This window comes from Molothrus ater, chromosome 1, assembly GCF_012460135.2.
Source record: "Molothrus ater isolate BHLD 08-10-18 breed brown headed cowbird chromosome 1, BPBGC_Mater_1.1, whole genome shotgun sequence".
NCBI classification, from domain to species: Eukaryota; Metazoa; Chordata; class Aves; order Passeriformes; family Icteridae; genus Molothrus; species Molothrus ater.
The window spans coordinates 4214551-4235672 of record NC_050478.2 but is presented as its reverse complement, the minus strand read 5'-3'; the positions used below and the strand labels follow the sequence as shown (position 1 = coordinate 4235672).

At 44.8% G+C, this 21122-nt stretch overlaps 1 protein-coding gene across 1 annotated transcript in view; it reads right to left on the bottom strand.

Annotated features, from left to right (window-relative positions):
* CRHR2 (corticotropin releasing hormone receptor 2) overlaps positions 1–19336 on the bottom strand; it is a 154119-nt gene extending 134783 nt beyond the window's left edge. The window contains exons 1-2 of the mRNA XM_036406635.2: positions 18874–19336; positions 3982–4075 (exon numbers count right to left, since the gene is read on the bottom strand). Of these exons, the coding sequence (XP_036262528.1) occupies positions 3982–4075; positions 18874–18939 (160 nt within the window). The 5' untranslated portion in view covers positions 18940–19336. The remainder of the gene's footprint in view (positions 1–3981; positions 4076–18873) is intronic.
* Between the last annotated feature and the right edge of the window lie 1786 nt (positions 19337–21122).

Below are 21122 nucleotides of genomic sequence, written 5' to 3'. Positions count from 1 at the left end.
CACAAACACAAAGACATTTCCCATCTGGTGTGGTGCATTTCCCCCATTACTCAGATCTCTTCTGGATTGTTCTGTGATCCCAGGAACTCCTGCTAGGCCATGGTCTTTGTGAAATGAGTTTGGTGAAGTGTCCCTGACCCCATAGTAAGGACTTCTGTGTGTCCAGGGTGGGAGCAGAGACCATGTTGGGTGGGAGTGACAGTGGGAATATTCAGTCATTCCCCGACAGCCTTGGAACGTTTCTTACCTTCCATTGTTACTGGAATTTTAAAGATTCCAGTAATTACCCACCCAGATTGTGGCCAGGATGGAAATTTAGATACCTACAGAAAGTGTAGTATGTATGTTGCCATCTTAGCTCTGTGATTGACTGTTGTAGTTGTAATAAATTCTACTGACAGCCTCTGCAAATGTTAAATTAGTCAGTGATTAGGAACTGCTAAAAATCTTGTAATCCACTGTTGGTTTTTGCCTTTTTTCTGCCTCTGTTAAGTTTGGGATTGAAGCTCTTGAGATGATATTTCGTGTTTAGACTTCGATGTTGATTATTTCCTATGTATATTACAGTCTTACAAGGCATGAGTTTTGCAGTATTTCACTAGTAAGTTACAAAATGTCTATTTTTCTTTACAAGGTCTTTCAAGGCTAAACTACCTAATTAAGAAATGACACTTAAATTTTTTAACTTCATAACTAATCACTCGTGTCCTACAATGCAGACTTTTCTGTCTAATTAAAAATACCACACAAATCCATGAAGAAGGTGAAGAAGAACCAGCTACTGCCTTAAAACTTCTATCTTGCTTCATATATATTTACTATATTCTAAACTTTCAACTCCAAGTTTTCTACCATGTGATATTACACACTTTTAATCAAATTACACACTCATAATCTTAGTTCTGTCATTCCATTTTGGAAGCCTTTTCCACGGCCTCAAGTCAAATGCAGTGTTCTCTTGGGGGTCAGTGCCTGTCTGCACAGAAATCTGAAATTCTCAGCATCCAGAGTTCCAACTAAAAACTGTGAACAAACCTCATCCTGCTGCTGGTTCAGAAGCCGTGTAAAAATTCCATCTGTGGTGAACTGGTGTTTTTACAACATCCCATTAAGATCACCTTTTGCTGGGATACATTTGATGGTGGTGCTTTAGGTGATGCTAATTAATTACATCTGTAACCCTTTAGATTAGACAAACCAATCACCAGGTCTGGGACTAAGGCTGAACTGAGCTGCACCTAAGCTCTGTAATGAGTTTAACAAGCAAGGGAGGTCTACTCTGACCCTCATGACTCAACAGAAGGGCCCCTTTTGCCGTTTTGCATTTTTCATCTCTGTGTAAATCATCCTATCTCAATTCTAACTTGGTTTTCCTCTGTGTGATTCATCCATGTGAAAAGTGATAGAGTGGACCTTGACACGGGACTTTGCTAACTCACACTTTTACAAATTCATGCTAAACATACTTCTGCTAATGGCTTTGATGGTGATTCTGTAATGACCTAAACCACTCATTGACACCACCATCATGCTCAGGAACTGAATCCAAGCAATCCTGAAGGTGCCATCTAGGGATTTTTCAAGGAAAAAATGCCCAAAAGAGAAAATGAGTTATGTTGCTTTCCAGCTCTGAAAAAGTATTTCTTGGTTTAAATTGTTTCAGAATGAATTTACAATGTCATTCTCTCAGCCATTCTGTGAAATTACCCATGCATTACATTCTCAAAAGCATTTTATGCCATCTGTTTGGGATACTTAGTGTGAACATATTTGGGGGTGAAATTAGTAATTATAAGAGGAGGAAATTAACATATTGGACTAATTAACAGCATCTTCTGGAAAAGAAACAGGGAAGATAATGAATTACAGAGCTTAATGTTTACTGTTCTCCTAGCTAAATAAAGATTGTTCAATATGGCTCTCCTTGGGTTTCTTTTCTTGATTTTTTTTCCCTTCTAGAATATATCTGCACTATGTCAAAGAACAGGAGCCAGAGAAAGACTCAGACACTGCAGGCTCTGTGGTCTGGCTCTCTCCATCCGCACCAATGCTCCCGGGGGACACATCCTTGTCATGATCAAGTTCAAAATGAGGGCTGCAGCACAGCTCACCTCATTTTGGACACTGAAATATTACAGCAGACTTAGTTCCAGAAGCTCATTATGCTTGGACCCCAATAAAGGAAAAGCATTTCATTTCTGCTCCATTTTAGGTTTTAATTTAGGATTAAATGGTGCTTTGGTCTTTAACTGTACCAACAGAGCTCTACTGACCATGAAGAGGTGGTGATTGCATTTCAGACCTCCATTTTTCATGAGAAGGCTCACAGCTGAATAGCCCAGAGTGTTTGGAAGATCCAGTTTTCATGGAACACAAAACCAACAGGTCATGGTAACCACCATGTTCTTGTTGATGACCCTCCACACTGAGAAAAGATCACTGGTCCGTGCTAAGCAAAAAAGTGAATTTTTGTCCCTAGGGTGTCCCAAAGTTCACCTCATGCTTGTACCTGAGGCTGACCATGGAGCAGATTTGGGGTTTACTATATTTTACTATATTTGGGGTTTATCACCTGTATAAAACCACTCTCAAGGTTCTCAGGATTTTAACGTATCATAGGGAAGTTTGTTCTAAAATAAGCTGCAGGTTGCACTGACTAAATAAAAATCAACTTCCATTGCTTTACCTCTGATCAGTGATACCTCACAAAGAGAGTGGAATGGAAGAGAGGCTTCTGTAGCTTCTCCCTTCCCTTTTGCCATTAAAATTCTGTTCCAGTAGCCACACTCCACTGGAGAATATGCTGTGTGTTCATGCATCACATAAACAGCCCAGAAAATTATATTTTGTCAACAACTGAAAAATAAATTGTTTGCTCACTTCTAAGACAGCCTGGCGTGAAAATTTTGGGTTTTTTTTCTAAAATAGAAGCTCTGCACAAGGAAAAACACTTCATGAATAAATGGCAAGTTTTACGATAATATTTACAAACACATTCAAGAGGCAAAGAACACCTAAAAGAAAGGTCCAAATATAGAACCTCATTTATCTTCCCTTTGTTTCCAGCTAAGGAATGGAAGAGATGGTCATTAAACTGATATAAACAAACCTGCTACATGAGGCAGAGCTGCTTCCTGGAACACAGTGGCAACAAGGGGCAGAGCTTGGGGCAGGTTCATAATACAGGTCAACACACCCATTTATATGCAAATTGAGAGGCAGTTCAGGCACCACAACTTTCACACTTCAGTCTGATATCTAGATCAGCTTATTGTCCTTAAGGAATAGATTAAGTCAGAATAAAACACCACTGATCCAACATATTTTTCAGAAAGGTTTTTAATTCCCTGAGCCTCGTTTCCTTTGCCATTTCTCCAGGGATGGAGAACTGGCTGAATGATAATACCTACATTATATTTTAAGCTCCTCCCTCCACAAATATTCACCAAGGGGAGAAAGAAAGTGAAGAGGAAGAGAAGAAATGTAGTTTTTCCCCCAGAAGCACCATTCCTTGCAGCACACAAGTCATGCTGCAGAGGAGTGGCTCTGAGCATGCTTCTCCCACTTCTGAAACAAAGTTGGATCCAGTTTCACATTTCTTACAGCATCATTTCTGTGCTGGTGCATTTTAGCCAAGAGACAAGTGCTTTGCCCTGCTTCTAAAATCTGGTCTGGATAAATGGAGAAGACATTTCAAATATATTAATTTTCAACTATCACATCAGTCAGTAAGTACAGTTAATTCAATAGATTAAACTATGAGAAAGAGCTGTCAGTAGTTCCCCTGAAGGGAACTACTCCAGGTGTGTAAAATTCCAAGTTCTCCTTCCTTGTCACACCACTGGACATTGTCACCAAGGGAAAGCCAAGGCTGGAGACAGTATGTTTATCTCAGCAGGAAAAGATGTGCCTGGAGCAAGGACACTTTGAAAATGGATCCTCCAGTAACAAGAAGCCACCAAGAAATGGAGGAATAAATACCTGTGACGTTGGCGCGGGCTGACAAAGCTTCGCAGTACTTTTCCAGCAGCACAGACAAGGGCAGGTTCACAGAGGATTCACAGTGGAGAACTATCTGGAGGAACAGAAAGAAACCAAGCAGGTAAAGCAGCAGCCTGGAACAGATTTTCTCATTCATGAGTACAGCAAGCCCCCAGCAGTCTCAGAGCAGCTCCCATTCATGATTTACTCGGGTGCAGACACCCCCTGACACAGAAGGTTTGTGGTTGTACTTGCTCAGCTCCAGGGCATCACATGGAGTTCACCTGATTAATGTAGGAAACTGCAAATTAACCACCCAATCTGGATCTCTCCTTGTGGGAGCTGCTCGATGCCTTTAACAAAGCTCAGGATCCACTGTGTCTCACCTAAAAGGAGACACCTGAAACAGCAAAGCTGAATCACATCCCATTAAAGATCATGTGTTGAGTTTCTTCGGTGAACTTTTAATTGGTATATGGGTGCCAAAGATCCTTGCACATTCAAGAGGTACAGCAATTGGCAAAGGGCAGTTCAGAGGGCTTGAAGAAGGTGTTCTCATGGAATATTTGGGATAACTGGGCATCCCTGTAATGTGTCCTGTGGCTCTTTTTAGTCAATGGAAGACACACAAGTTTCTGACCCTCAGCATTCAGGGCTGAGCCTTCTTCTGGGGCAAATTACAGTGAGAAAGAGCAGTAATGCCAACGTGGGCACTTCAGCATTCAGGGCTGAGCCTTCTTCTGGGGCAAATTACAGTGAGAAAGAGCAGTAATGCCAACGTGGGCACTTTGAGAAAGCTGCAGGTTCAGTACAAGGTAACGGTACAACCCCAAGTAAATTTTAGGACATAGAGTTGAAAATCAGTGGGGATATCTTAATTTTCACACTCAAAATGAAGCACCCAGTGCAGACAGAGGAGAGAAGCCCACACCAAAATACAGAGCCAAGCTGGGATCCTGCTTGAAGCAAGAGAAGCTCTTGGAAATTCCTTTAAGAAAGGCAGAACAAAACGCCGCAGGAAAATTCAGGAGTGACAAATCAATGACAGAAAATTCCATTTTCCATCTATGAAACTGGCTGAAAATCTTTCTGAGGGGGGATATAAAGCCATGGTAACACACAAAATGCCTTTGCTTTTCTGTTTACACAGAATGACTCCAACACAATTCAGCAGCTTTTACTCAGGGAAACAACCCTATCCCTTGAAGGCTGGTATTATATTTCAGTGCTCTAAAGTGTGTGAAGTGATTGAGGAACCCATTTCATGTCACTGAATTCTCTGTTGCTTAATAAAAAGGAGAGTAAATGCTCATGACAATAGAATCCATCAGCAATGTTGGTGTCTAAAGAACAACTGTTCTTTGTACAGCATCTTTTTCTACCTATTTCTCACTTTGCTATATATCACTTTGTTATTTTATAAAATAGGACGTGTTGAAGTACAAACAGAAAGTCTTTCCCAGACTTCATTCTTTTCATACAGAAAACTCCATGAAGGGGCTGTTTTCTCCTCCAGGTGTGAGGATTTGTGAAGAATTTTGAATGAGTTAGAGAGGGGACTTCTAAGTTGCTTTAGATAATGTGATTTATTTTTCTTATCTTTTACATAGGTAGGAAAGGTGAGTTCAGATCACATCTTCACCACATAACTCAAAAACTCCCCAGACTTCTAGTTACAAGACCTTTTAAAGATTTATTAACTAATAAAACACTACTAACAAAGATACTTATTTTTGGACCTAATTCTTAAATATTTTGTTTTATGGAGTCACAGCACAGTGTAAGCTTTTTTTAATTAATCATGTTATAACACACAAACTTACAGTACTGTACTCTAAAACTTTAAACTTTCTTCTACTTGTGAAAAACGCTGATCACTTGTTTTTAAAATTTTAAAAGTTTAATAGTAGTAAAATGGTTTTAAAAATAGTAATACAATTAGAGTAATAATCAATTGGACAATTTGAATTAGTACAATATGAGACAACAGAAACAAAGAGTTGCTGACGTCCAGGTACCTTTTTATGGGCAGCACAAGCTTGAAAAGGGACCCACATTAGCAGAGGATTAACCCTTAAAACAACAGCCTGTTGCATATTCATACATCTCATAAATGATGCATAAATTCCATTCAAACACAGGATTCTGTCTGGTCATTGTTGACTTCTTCCTCATAATCCTGACGCCATCATCCTGCCTGAGTGAGGAGGGAAGAAGTTGCTTTCTTCTGATAATAGAGCAATAAATTCTCTTTCTCTGAAAGATTCAGGTGTCCCGTGGCGGCTATCTCAGTGCAAGTCCTTTCCTTAAAAAGTCTCTTACATAGCATAGTTTCTATTTTAACATTCTGTTATAACCTAAAACTATATTTAACACTCTACTTAAGAGAATTAATACAGCATTACTTTCTAACACAACACATACAACATTCATTTGAATATTTGCGAAAAGCCAATCATAAAATACACATTTTTCGCATACTTAACAGCTCTCTGCTTTAAACTACAAATCTACATTCTCACTTCTAGCACCTAAGTTTGGAAGCCTTTTCTAAACTCTCAGATCAAACCTTGTGTTTAATTCTAAACTTTGCCTTGCAGGCCCAAAGCTCTGAGAGTTCCCGGCATTTCAAATTCCAACATCCAGGGAGGCTCTGGACTCCTGCCCCCAGCAGCAAACCCTCCCCACGTGGCCAGGTCAGGGAGATAAAGCCAGGAACAGATTCCACCTCCCGAGGCACAGAGCTCCCGAAACCCAGGCTCCGCAGTGGCCACGTCTCATGACAGAGCCAGGCACGGGAGCTGACACAGCAGAGGCATTTCTCCCCCTCCATCCCTCACCCCTCCACCCCTCTGCCGCCTCCCAGGCCAAAAGCACTGCCTCACTTCAAAGAAGAAACCCAAGCCATCCCCGTGTACTGTAAATACGCCGCGTGTTCAGCTGAGCCCTCCCCAGGACGGTGGGGAAGAACAGACAGAGGTCAAGCTGAGCACAGCTTGGGCAGGAATAGGAAAGGTTAAATGTCACATTTGCCTTAGGGTCAGCTCAGGTTAATTTGGCTGGGGGGAAAAGTGCCTTCCACAGATTATGTTACTTTTGGTTTCATTTTCTCTCCGCTAACCACAGTGAACGGACTTGCTGTGTGCGAAATTTCTTTTAAAAAAAAAATTGTATTTAAAGCAGACAAACCCAAACGATGCCTCAGGTTTAGCTTTTATATTTTCAGATTCTGTGCTGCTTTAGTGTGTGGGTCTGAGCTTCACATCAGGGCATGCTGAGCTCTCTGCACAGAGCAGGGAGACAAAACAATTCCTGCTCCAGCTGGGCACCAAGGACAAATGATCCAAATCTCAGCCCAAGAGCACAAACAGCGTGGGCTGGAGAGAGAAAAACAAGCAGGGTGGGACTGCAGGGGCTAAAGCTGGAATGGGACAATGAACTGCAAGATGCAAATGGAGCAGAACTGATCCAAGGCAGAGAGCCCCGGGAGCGCTGGTGCATTTTGGGGCCATTTTGGTTCATCTTGGGTGCAGCCCTGGCTGGGCTCTTGTGCTGCCCAAGGTGCATCCATGGAGGCCTCTTAATAAATCCCTGCTTCATTCTTTAGCTCTGTCCAGCCTCCGCTCTAGGTCAGCCTTGAAAAACTCCTCTTACAATAATAAAAAACAGCAAAACAAACAAAGAAAGAGAAACATTTCAGTAATGTAGAATTTTAAAGATAAATAATTGGGCCCATGACTGCACAGAAATTATATTTTGAAGTACTGAAATAATGGCTTTGGGTCACTAATGCATGACTTTACTCAAACTGTATTTCTCTTAAAACAGCTATTCCGTAACCTCTGCCACCAAATCAGTTCTTTTTTGTCCTGAAAATTTACCTAAATCATGCACAGAAATGTCCAACTTAATTCCTCTGAGCCACTGTGAACATTTATGAACAAATAAACCTAATGTGCTGAGCCAAAGATGGAGGTGGAAATCAATCTTTTACTTTCCAAAGCAGGGACACCAACTAAGAGCAGGCCAGCTCTGAGTCTTCCAAAAAAAAAGATACAGAGCCTTTGGTCAACTTCCCATTTACATCTGGGAGGACTTTGGGAAAAGGATGAATTGCTCTGGTGTCACTGTCTGCCTCTCTAATGGGCATTTTATTGGGCCTTTCCCCTTGGACATGGTCACTGCTCTTCATTAATTCATGAAAGATCTTTATCTCTGTCAGAGGACATCAACTATGAGACACAAGAGTTGCCTACTCACAGTTCCCACCAGTATTTGTGGTTATTTCATCCAGCTTAGAGAAGATTTGTAACATCATTTTAAGAAGAATTAACAAAGAGTCCTGTTTTGAAATACTGAGTTCCACTATGGAGCAATATAGAAATGTAAAACCAAATGAACACCGGTGCTGTAAAATTCACCTGCATGGGAGGGGTTGTTTTCTCCTCTCAAATATGGAAGAAATGGTGACAGGAATATAAAGGAATGGCTTTGGAATATAAACCAGCCCCCAAAGCTATGGATAGGATCCAAAAATGTCAACACAAGCATGGGGCTACCACAGAGACACTGTCACCATGATATTTTCTGAAAAATCCTCTTTGCCCAGGATTTTCTCCTGGGAAGCTGAGAAGCCTCAGAGAGGAATGAAAACAAGAATTATCTGATTGCTGCTCCTGTGTTTGCTGCTTTGGAATGTGGCTTGGACATTGTTTACCAACAGGTGAATGTTTGATTGGTTCCATGTGAATTGTTTTTAATTAATGGCCAATCACAGCCAGCTGTGTCAGACTCTGAGGAGTCAGTCATGGGTTTTTATTATTCATTCTTGTGAAGCCTTCTGATGTATCCTTTCTCTATAGTTTAGTATAGTTTTAGTATATAATTTCTATGATATGATATATGATATGATATGATATATGATATGATATGATATGATATGATATGATATGATAATAAATCAGCCTTCTGAGAGCTTGGAGTCAAATTCTCATCTCTCACCTCATCCTGGGGACCCTCACAAGCACCACAAGACACAATGGAGCATCTGCTAAATTTAAATCTCTAACAGTAGATAGCAGCACAGTGGGAGAAGTCAGCAGGAATGCAAGCTGAAGGGAAGGACCAAAGAGGAAAAGGATGACCCACAACAGTGGAACACCCCTTGCCAAGGGGGAGGTGAGTTTGGGTGCTGCCCCACATGGACAGATGCACACACTCCCCTTTCCCATCCTCACACAAGAATTCCCAGATGCCATACTGCAGTGCTCTAATAAAAGCCACTTGTTAGGCCTCCCTGTCGAACATCTGCTGGTGGCCTGCTGAGAGGTGCTGACATCTGACACAGCCTCAAAGCAGCAGAGCAAAAACTCTTTAAAAAAAAAAAAAACAAAAAAAAGTAGTTTCTACTACTCCCGAGGTCCCAGAGAAATCCATCCCATTAAAGTACAACAGCATTTCAGCAGAAAGCCACTCCCAGAAAAGCAGTGAGATTTGTACTGAATAGCTTAGACTTCAAAACAGAGAGCAGCAGCTGAGCTGATCACACAGGGATTCCTTTGGAATTCAGGAAGAGAAGCAGGAATTTTCCAGATGCAGTTCATCTGCAGTATTTTAAATCTTTAATTGGAATGACCTCCACTGCCTGGGTCTTCTGCACTATAAGGACAGAGTAACTTAGATGCATCCTTCCTAAATTTTCTTTAGACACTGCATACAAAAGGAGAGATGATGGCTGCAGAACACACAAGCACACCATCATCCTATTTGATCATCTGTGCTCTTTCTTTTACTGAGCAAGATGAAGTGACCTTCCAACATGGAAAAATGTGGAGTTATTAACACAAAATGTGCTCAGCCCACAGCTGACAGGAGAAGGGTCCATCTCATGTCTTCTTTGCCACACAAAGCCTTACCCTGCACTATTAACTGTGCTCTCTATAAAGCCAAAGCATTTTCCACTCCTGAGAAACCACCTCTGGCAGTGGCATGGATCAGGTCAGGAGGATGCTTCTCCCTGCCCTTCATCTCTGGGAACCTCCACTGCTCTCAAGACTCCAGCTTTTCCCATGTGTTTCTTTAAAATATCTGAGGTTGCAAATGCTGCCTCGTTTCAACATCAAAATTGCAGCAACACTGTCTTCAGCACACAGAAAAGCTGCTGCTCAGTAGCTTTGCACAGGGAAAAAAAGAAAAAAAAAGAGTGAATGTGAGAGAAAAGGGAAACCTGCATTTAATTTTTAGTTATTCAATTAGGCAATGCAAATAAATTCACTCCATCTCCACAATGAGACTGAGTTCTCACCCCAACTTCTGGGATGGGCATGCTCAGAACGGTGGCTCAATTAAAAGCAAAAATTTAGTTTGTGTGCAGAGAAGCTCATTTTAGGGAAACACAGGCATCTAACTTCACAATGAAAATGTAATTAGTGAAAGAGCTCAACTCAGCAAAATCAAACTTCCTTGACAAAATCCATCCTCTGTTTGAACAGTTTCCAAGGCAGGTGGGCATCTGGCAAGTTCTACATCACTGGTGTGGGGAAACAGATGCTTTGGGGAAAAAACCATCAGATATTCCTTGGAATGCTCTTATAAAAATGCCAGAGTTCATCTGATTAGCTCTTTCCTTCTAAGAGATGGCAACACACGGGAGAGAATGAGGAGGGCTGGAATATTTGCTGACTACTAATCACCTGAAGGAATATGCACAATCAGAACAGTGAAAGCTGCTACTTTAGGACAAAACCAGAGATTAGCACAGGGGAGGAGAGGAAAGTCATCTTCACAGTGGCCAGGATGGATTTATATTCACTGCCAGGTGGTTACTTCATCCACAAGATGCATCTGAAAGAGATGCTTATCAAAGAACAGTAGTCAGAGGGCCATTGTGTTGGAAATATTTGTTTTTTGGAGAACCAAAAAGGTCAGCCCTCTGCATGAAGATGTTTTTGGCCTTTCTCAACACAGTGACTTAAAATCACTCGTGCAGCAGCACTTGGCAGCGTACAATTGTTTGGCTTGGCTTCACCAGAAGAATAATTTCCATTTGGGATAGGAAGTCTAAATACAAGTTTTCACAGGAGCCTGCAACCTGAAACCTGAGCCAGCTAAGGTTACAGTAAAGGGAAAGACTCTGAGCACAGTTCAAGAAAAATAGGCTCCTTTTCAAATCATCCTTCAGCCCTTGAAACTCCCTCTGAGTTAATCCAAATGGCCACATAAAACATTGCTACTTGTTAGAGAACACCAAATGCTCCAGGAGACACTGCTCCATGATCTTAGAGGCCAGATGTACTCTGCAGCTCTTCCAGGAAGTCTGGAAAAAGAGACTTAAAGTCTGCATGGAATGGGAATTAGGACCCCCGTTCAATAAAGCAACCTGAACACATGCTCAGTTTTAAGGCATGAGATGAAATCAATCTTTATACAAAAATAAATTTTAAAAAACCCCTCGAGCACCTGCTACACTGAACCCACCACTGAACTTCACTGCTGTCTTTGAAACTTGGAGATGTGCCTTCAGTGAGCACATGCTCTGCTGAAGCAGCTTTTAGAGGGGAGGTTCTTCATCCTCTGAAAGCCACGCAGGTGCTGAGGGATTTTCTGAATCATGAGATACAAACCAAACCTGGTTAAGGCCACACACGGGCTGGACTTGTCCAACCAGGTCTCCAAGCCCTACCAAAGCAACCTGAGATGTTAAAAATGAGCACAACTCCATTTGAACCACAAGCTGCAGCTTTCCTGATATAAGATTGTTTAATGGAAAAACTTTTCAGGTCTCACATCCTTGAAGAGTTTCGTTGGTCATTCCCCACACCTGTGGGTATCACATTCAGAGCCTGGAAGGGGAGCAAGCCCCTCAGGGCACTCCTGCCTTCATGTCTGCCCTCTCCTTAGGTCTGTGAGTAATTTTTTTCCCACCCAACTCCCATTCCTGTGAATCCTCTCAGCAGCTCCAATGTGATTCACCTCACCCCCCTATTCCAGCAGCCTTTGCTTCAGGCTCCCCAGTGCTCCGTGGAAGAAGGAACCACTGTCAAGGACCAGTCCATCACCTGTGTTTTAAACATGGACTCCAGGGTGAGATAATCCTGCACTGGAGACAAAACACTCAGGGAATCCAGAGCAGCTCAAGTTTAAAAGTCATATTTACCCAAGTGAATGCCAATACCTCCCTCATCTAACCTTTGTCTACATGCAGAGCCCCTGCAAGGATCATTCACCCATCCATTGTCACCACTGCCACTACCCTTCCAAAGCCACCCCTCACAGGCTCTCCACTCAACAAATCTGAGCTCCTAATCTTCGTTTTTCATGTCTCTGCCACCTGAGAAAGATAAAAAAAACCCCATCTGGATCAAGACTTTATCAGCTGAAGATATCTGCTCAGCTTCCCATGGAATGCCCACAGTGGTACCTCTGTATCCTCCACAAAATGTTCCTCTGACCCAAGATTTCCTGACAGGGATTTAAAAATGAGCCAGTGAGGTGGCACTGGGTATTAGCAGTGAACTTTCTCTCCATCTTTCCTTCAACTGCTAATTCTTGGGCTGGAGCCCACTTCTAGATTTGAAAACCAAGTATCACAGTGAAATTTAACTCCAGGTCTGGAATTATCTCTCACTACCTGGAGGGGAATCACGGACTCTTCTCTGAGGAGTCAGATTCCTCTCAAGAGCTGACAGCACAGCATCAAGACAGGCATCATTCACAAACTGAAGGGAAATCTCATAGAACATAAAGAAAAAATTATGCACCATGACAACGACAGCATCAGAACAGAGATGTTGTAAAAAGACACTTCAGAGATGTTGTGAGAGCTCCATCTTTGCAGATTTTCACAGCTGAACTGTGGACGAGAATGATTTGGTTTTGGAATTAACCCTGCCTTCTGGCAATCCCTTCCAGCACAAATTATTTTCTCATTCCTCCATTTTATATGATTTATAGTCCCTACAGTGAAAAGAATCACAGATAACAATTATTCCCCAAGCCTTTCAATGGGCAATGCAGTACACAGCTTACATACAGACTGTATCTTGAACAATAATCAGCAATCCAGAGGCTTTGAGGTTTTTCTCACTCATGTTTCTAAGATTTTTTACTGTGTTCACATAATTATAATTGAAATATTTTTCCAAATACTATGAAAACACATTTTTAAATTATTACTCTGTTTAAAGATAAAATTTCCTTTTAATTCTTTTTTTTTTTTTACTTTCTGAAGGAAAGAAATACTGCAAGTCTGACAAGACTTCAAAACCCTCATGAGGATACTTCTTTTGATACAGTAGGGGATTCTTACACTTTGGAAGGTGTCTCAAGTTCAAGCTAGACTGAACAGCTGATGTCCCAGCAGGTGAGTTTTGAGGCAGGATGAGGAAAGATCCTCAGTGCATCTGACTGGAAGCACACCTGGTCAAAAATGCTTTCCTGAGCTCTGAGACACCATTCTCAGCAGCCAAGGGACACCCTGGGCTTCCTCTCTGCTTTGAAAGAGCCAGCTGATAGCAGAAGGAGCAGCCTGGTCCCTGGCAGGGATGTTTGCTCACAAAACAAGCAAGCAGCAAGGGAAGAGCTGTGATGGCCACAGTGCCCAGCACAGCCCTGGCGTGGCTCAGGAGCCTCTGCTGGCCTGAGCCCCCTGAAACCCAAGCCATGGCCAGGCCTGGGATCTGCTCCTGCCACTCAAAGGGAATGGATACCTCAGCGAGCAGAGCCTGGCTGGCAGCCCCACAGGAAACCTGTTCAGGCCCGTCAGCACACTTCCTTCCCTTCCCTTTTGCCTCCTTTCCTCCTTCCTTTGTGCTGGAAAAGCCACCCCTGCCAGGGCACAGCACTTCCCAAACCATGGCAGTGCAGAGAGAACGGCGCTGAGCAGCTCTGCTGCCTGCCAGGGAGCTGGGGAAAGCAGCAGGGATTATCCCCCAGCCCTCGGAAGCAGCAGCTCCTCTGCAGCCCTCTGGCACTTGAGCTACTATTACCAGGGCAAGGGTTTAGCATTGCAGTGAGGACAGCTAATGTATTTTAATCTCCATCTGCATTACTCACTATTTACTTTCCCAGCATACCCAGCCCAGAGTGGACAGTTAACTCAGCCAGCATTATGCAAAAGTTTATAGAGCTTTAATTGGCTTCGTTGGATTAGCTTCATTTTCTTACAGCTCCGTGGAAGAAGCACTTTTCAGCTCTTGAATTATCCAGTGGATTTTCTTTCTTATTTAGTGAAAACATGCTGAGGTTCTGTGCAGGCACATGGGGCTTAAGGGATGTTTGGAGAGGCAGATTCCAAGTTCTCCACCCCAGAGCTGGGGAAGGAGCAGCACGCTCCCAGCACCTGACTCTCAGCGTTGCCTCCTCTGCACAGCAAGGAGGGATTTGGGAATCAGAGGTCAGGACAGGACATTGGAATTCACCTCTGTGAGGTGCTTTTCTCTCTCCCTTCCACAGCCAGATGGACCAGCCCTTGAGAAGATCCAGCAGAACATCTGCTGGTGAGAGCCAACACAGATGAGCCCAGGGCCAGGGAGCTGAGCAGTGCCTATCACAGAATGTGCTCCTTGTCAAGGAGCATTGCAGGGAGCGTCCCACAAACATCCCCATGCTGGCACCACAAACTGGAAATGAAATTTTCATGTATTTGGATGTGACTGACAAGATTCAAGCAGACAGTCACCCGAAGGACAGCCCTGTCTGTTGACTGATCTACTTTCTATTTGTCTTCTCTTGAATAAAGGACCACAGCCAAATTTAGGCAACTTGTCAGAGAAGAAAATTAAAATACTCTACCCAACACTTAAATCAAATATAGATACCTTCAAAGCTGTTAAGATTAAAAGAATTATTAGCAGTTAAAGAAAACACTTCTGTATGAAGAAATAGCTTGATAAAGCAAAGCATCACAAAGAGTTTAGTTGTCATGAACAGAAAGATAAGGAGACAAAGACAATGTTTATGCAATAAACACAGGCCATTGAGTACCCACATGAGGCAGGGAGGTGAGAGGGGCTCGCTGGACAGCTCCAGCTTTACATCCAATAAATAATGTTTGCACTCTAAGGAAGAGCAGACTACATTTGGGATTAAAAGTGGTGTAAAATACAATAAATAAGGACATGGATACGATCTGTTGCAATTTATAGACATGGTGTGGGAAAGAAAATTCCTGCAAAAAGTCATCTGCTGGATCAACTTTTAATCTAGAGTAAATCAGCTTTTCCCTAAATCTCCTTTTTGGGTTTGCAGTGCTGCAAGACCTGAAAGTGATATAAACTACAAAGGAACAGATTCAGCAGCATGTGCAGCTTGTTGTTGCCACCCACATTTCCTCACCTCCCCCTCTCCCCAAAAAATAAGATCTGCAGAACTATTAAAAGAATCTAGAAATGTGCAAATGTTTTTTCTAATACAATATTTTTTAAATATTTGGTTTACTAATATATAGGGCAAAATGAAAATAAAAAGAAAACAGGAAAATGCATCCTTAATAAGCCTGTAACATCCACTACCCCATTTTTCTCGTGGTGGACCTCTCAGATCAGCACATCAGCAGCAGGAACTTGGGAATCCCTGACACAAAGAGAGCTCATCACCAAATTCAAAGCAATGAAGAGTTGGCCTTAGAGGAAAACCCCTCCCTGGGGCGAGCCCAGAGCGATGGCAGCACAGCACTCTCCATCTAAGCCAAAAAATCAAGCAGTGCAAAGGTCTGTTCTAAGTCCTGAATCACTTCTACTGTTCAATTTTTTAGAACGTCTCCTGGCCACATTGCTGCCCCAAGGAATCTGGTGGGATCTCACCCAGTTCCTGGGAATGATCTGGGAGCAGCATGGACCAGCTCTGTGCACAGTCTGTGCAGCATCTCCCTCTTTTAGATGCTGAAGGAGCTGAATCACATGAGCACAAGTCACTCCCTGGCATTTTTTTCTGGAGAGCTTTCCTGGAAATATTGATGTAGCAGTGGAGTTAGAACCTGTGAGGCTGAAATTAAAATTCTGCACCTGAGAATGCACAGGCTGCAAAGAGATCCCAGCTCTCCTTTCCTCCACAACCACGCTCTGGTTTGGAATATGAAGGTCACAGAGTTTAGAGGACTTGATCATGACTTTTCCTCTGCTCTTGACAAGATAATAATATGTAAGCAGCTGCCTTATATGCACAAAAGCTAAAGCTGCTTTCTTGCTGGCTAAGGGCAGGGATGAACATCATCACTGAAATGTTTTATGGCAAAACTACAGCCAGCCAACACCAGCACACAGCCACCTCCCTCCAACACCCAGTAATTGCCACGGGATGGTTACAAACTAAACCCTGACAAAGTACTGCCCCAGGAGAGCCTTCTCCTGATGAGATGTTTATGCTGCATTAATTCACAATGGGGCTGAATTTTGGCAGCCTCAGACCAGGAATACTATTTAACTTGTCATCACTGGCTGATACACTCAGACTGCCCCGGCTCTTTTAACAGCTCCAGGAGAACCAATAAATGATAGCAAGCCTTGCTTTTGGTTTTGATGAATAATCCCCCCTTCTCCAAATTACGTGAACTTAGCAAGGACTTTATATAAAAATGTCATAAGACTCATTTGCCTTCGTTTTATGGTTTGTTTTTTGTTTCCCACATTCAGTTAAATGTGTTTTCAAGTGCATCATACGCCCAGAACTCCTTTAAGAGAACATAAATCTCAGTTCAAGTCTTCACCCTTTTGCTGACCAGCCCTGTGAAATCTGTCAGGTCATTTGCACCAGCATTTTCATGTGGCAGATCTAATTCTGTACCACAAAGTTGCCTCATCTCGTGGGCGTTGCAAACCTGCAGCTCCCATAAAACACAATTGCTCGGCTGCTGTGAAAACTTAAACTCCCTTAACTGGGTAAGGGTCTGCTCTCACAAGCAGCTATTTTCCTCAAATCCACAAATGTGGATAAAGGCACTGACTTTGAGTCCACTTTCGAGGGTTTTCAAGTTAAACAAGAATTTAAGAGCTTTGGCTTTAAGCCAAAGTTTTAAAACGCTGCTCTTAAGCGTCTTGGTGCAAAGTTCCCTCCAGCTGGAAAGCAGAGATCCAGATTTATTGACAACATTCAGGGATTAAAACACTCCCCAAAGGAGCAGAAAAACCTTCTGCTACAGCTGGAGCAACCAGAGCTGAAGATTCAAAATGTTATTTCCCACACAGGTATACAAAAGCCCCTGTCAGACACCAGCATGTTCCACCCAAACAAGCTCCTCTATAAAAACAGAGAATACACTCAGAGTTCACATTTCTTGGACTAAATCATTTTATGGAAACTTCACTTTTTGATCCTTAATCTACCTTCTCTTCTCCCTTCCTTTTGAGGCAGTTTTGTTATTAAAGCAGCGACACAACTACCAAAATTAGTAGGAATAATTCAAATGCAAAGTTGCAGCAGAACTGGAAACCTGGAAAATCCAAAGATTGTATCCACAGAGGAAACACATAGCATTTCTTGATTGCCTGAGAATGGATCAGTCTGGCTAAATACTCAGTACCTGAGTACTTTTGATAACCCTGACAAGTCCCACACTCTAAAGACAAACTGAGATATTTTGACGGACCAAAATAAATCAGTAAGGGAAAATACAGACTAGGAGAGAAAAAATAATAAGAAACAGAGATCAGAAAGAAGTGGTTTGGGGTTGAAAACAGCAAGTGTGTAGACCCATGCCACTGTGATCCTATGTGCACTGATCTCTTCCTTCGTTTGGGGATAAAAAAAACCCGACACTGGCGGAGGTGAGAAAGTATTCTCTCACTTCTAAGGAAGCTACTGTGAAAAATAAAATGAAATTAAATTGTTGCTTGTCTCTGAAGCCTGTCGTTGACCTGGCTTTTCTTTTTCTTTCTAAATTAGAGAGGGGACCAAAAACCAAACAAACCCCCAAAATAAACAAACAAAAGCCCACAAACAAACAAAACCCAAACCAAACCAAAATAGACAGAACTTAGGGAAACTGGACAGATTTTCTTTCTTTATCTAAGGAAATGTTAAAGACAGACCAATTACACTGTGGTTCAGAAGGGTCACTGCCACTTTTTTAAAGCTGTGGGAACAGCCTTTACAAATTCTGCACAGGTTCAAAGCTGCCTAACCTCTCACGTTTTCTTTTCAAGTCTGGCTTAACCACACTTAAAACCACCACTCAAAACAAACAAGTCAGGAAAGCTCTTGAAGCCCTGTCCGACAGAGGCCAACCTGATTTCCACCTCATGCCAGCATCTCCCAGGGGGACGCTGGTGATGGAGAAGGACCACGCGGAAAAGCTTCCTGCGGGTTTCACTCGGGAGAAACTCGGAGTAAGTGCTTGGCTGGGTGCGTGGGCTGAGCCCTGCCCATCGCCACCCCTGCCCGCCGAGGGCTGCTGGAGCACATGGTGCCAGGACAGGCACCGGGACAGAGGCCGGGGCACCGGGCACCGCCAGCGAGCGAGGAGATCTGAGAGAAAACCCCGCTGGGGCAAGGAGCTGCCAGCCCAGCGGGGTCCCTGTGCTGGCACCTCTTCAGGCGAGCAAACGTAGCTGTGTCACAGGGCAGGGGGCACTAAAAAGGGCGCAGGGACTCGCTCCAGAGGTGAGCGGGCAGAGGGTGTCTCTGAGAGCACCTGTGATGGAGCAGGAAAAGGCCCCGGGCACGGACGGATCCCCGGGCAGCAGCTGGCAGGGAGCGGTGCCCGCCCGGGCTGCCCCAGAGCCGGGGACGCACCTGCGAGGGCGCGGGGCACGGTCCCCGCACGGAGCCCCGAGCGCCCGCGGCTGCCCCGCTGCGTTCCCCGCGGCCGTGGGGCGTCCCCCCGCTCCCTCCCCGTCCCGGTCCCTGTCCCTGTCCCGCACCCCCCGTCCCTTTCCCGTTCCCGTCCCCGGCACTTACGGGCAGGAGCAGGAGCGCGGCGGCCGCTGCCGCGGGGAGGCTGCGCTGAGGCGCTCGCCCCGCCATGAGGGCTCGGGGGGTGCCCGGGGCTCAGCCGGACCCTCGGCGCTGCCCCGGCGCCGGCATCGCCCCCCGCCTGCTGCCCTTGACCCCTGCCCGCCGTCCCGGAGCCGAGCCCGGCGCTGCCGCCGCGTCCCAGAGCAAACCCCCGGCAGGCAGGGAGGGAGGGAGAAGGGGGAGCCGAGCCCGCCCTCCGCCCAGGATTCCTCGGGGATGGAGGCGGCGGGGGGCCCCCGGGGGAGCGCGACCCTCACAGGCTCCAGCAGCCGTGGGGACCGTGCTGTGCCCCGGCTCCGAGCGCCACAGGGGCTGCCCCTTCCATGGGGCGCTGGGTGGAAGCGGGGCCGCGCTCGGCCGGCAGCCGTGGGGAGCCCCCTCTCCGAGCGCTGGGTGATGGAGATCCCTCTTCCCCGAGCGATGGGGACGCCTTCCACACCAGCTTCCAGAAATAACGGGGAGCCTCCTCCACCCTCCCGTACGCTGGAAATTCCACTGCCTCCAAAGTAGCCAGGAGAAAGAGGATTCTCCCTGCCCACGCTCTGGGTGCAGTGGGGATCATTTTCCAAAATTAGGTGCATCGGATACACCCCTTATAGCCCCCCAGGAGCATTAATAATCCCTTCACCACCCCATTTTGCCAGGCATTAGGTAAAATGTTAACTCCACTGCCTGAAAACTTTCAGGAGCAACAGGCTTCCCCCAGTGCCCAGGTACAAACTGCATTGCATGCACAGTGTGCAGAGGTGTTTTATAAAAAGAGAGAGAGAGCAACTCTTTGCTTGAGCACATAGCAATAGGATGCTTTTTAAGCTAAAAGTTTAGATTAGATGCAAGGAAGAAATCCTTCCCTGGATTGTGGCTGCCCCATCCCTGGAAGTGTCCAAGGCCAGGTTGGACAGGGCTTGGAACAATCTGGGATAGTGCAAGGTGTCCCTGCCCTTGGCAGGATGGTTGCAACAGGATGATCTTTAAGGTCCCTTCCAACCAGAGTCTTTCTATGATTCTGTGGCAGCCTACAAGCCTGGGAAGGAAAGGAAGAATCCTCCCTGACCTTGTGCACTCTGAACCACCTGCCTATCCTCCAAGAGTAACAGGACATCCCTCAAGCCCAACATGCAACGTTACCAGGTGTGATGAGGATCTCCACCTCAAAGATAATGAGAAGCAAATCTCCAATCTCCCTCTGTACCCCAGGGCAAAAAGGTTCTGGCTTATTGGTCACCAAATTCATCCACATGCCTTTCCCAAAGGCTGTGGGGCACCTCCTCTGCTATTCCCAGCTGCCATGAGAAGCCCTTTATCCCCCAGCACCAAGCCTTGTAGGACTCCCCAATACATGTACACTCGTCTATCCAGGCAACCCCAAACTTGCCTGTTTGGCTGACCCTTGTGCACTTGGTTTCTGAAACAAAAGACATTTGTCCTGCTCTTAACTACAGATATTTGCCAGGCTAGACCCCTGTGACAGGAAAGGCAGAGAAGGGACACTCCTCACCTTCTGACTTGCTCAAGGAGCTTCTGGCCCTCTTGTTGCTCTGGGATGGATGCTGATGATCAGGGAATTGGAATTTTACAGCTTTGGATGCCCCTGAGCCTGTTGGAGCCCAGTTCCTGTGTCTAGCAGAGTTATCACTCCCGGCCCTCCATGTCCAGTTGGCCTCTCCATACAATGGATGTGTCTGTGGCATTGTTAGGTGTGGGCATCAGGCCAAGCCCTGGGGTTCTCCATGCCAGCAATGAGCCTAATAAGATTATTTTCCCCTCTTCTCCACCCCATCTGCCCAGAGGACAGCCAGCTGTGCATGAATCACAGTCAGAACCTTCCCCTAGCTGCAGCTGGGACTGTCCCCAAAAGGCCAGCTGTGTCCTGAGGCACACAGCTCTGTCACAGTTCTGGGGCAGGAGCGGACAGGAGCAGCTCCCTCCAAGTCCTGCTGGATTTCCTCAGGGAGCAGTGCCATACCCTGCCTGTGCAGTCACCTGTTGCCAGCTGTTTCCTTCAGGGAGATGGAGCCTTTTCTTCCTTTTCCCCCAAGACAGTGTCTTTCCACAGCCCTCCTTGTTGTTTGTCGGGGTTTTTTAAATCAAAATCAACTGGCATAAAGGTCATAGTGGCACAGAGGAAAGAGTTCCAGCAAATTTTTCAGGGTTTGCAGAAGCTTAGCAAGTCTTACTCAGATGCAGAAATA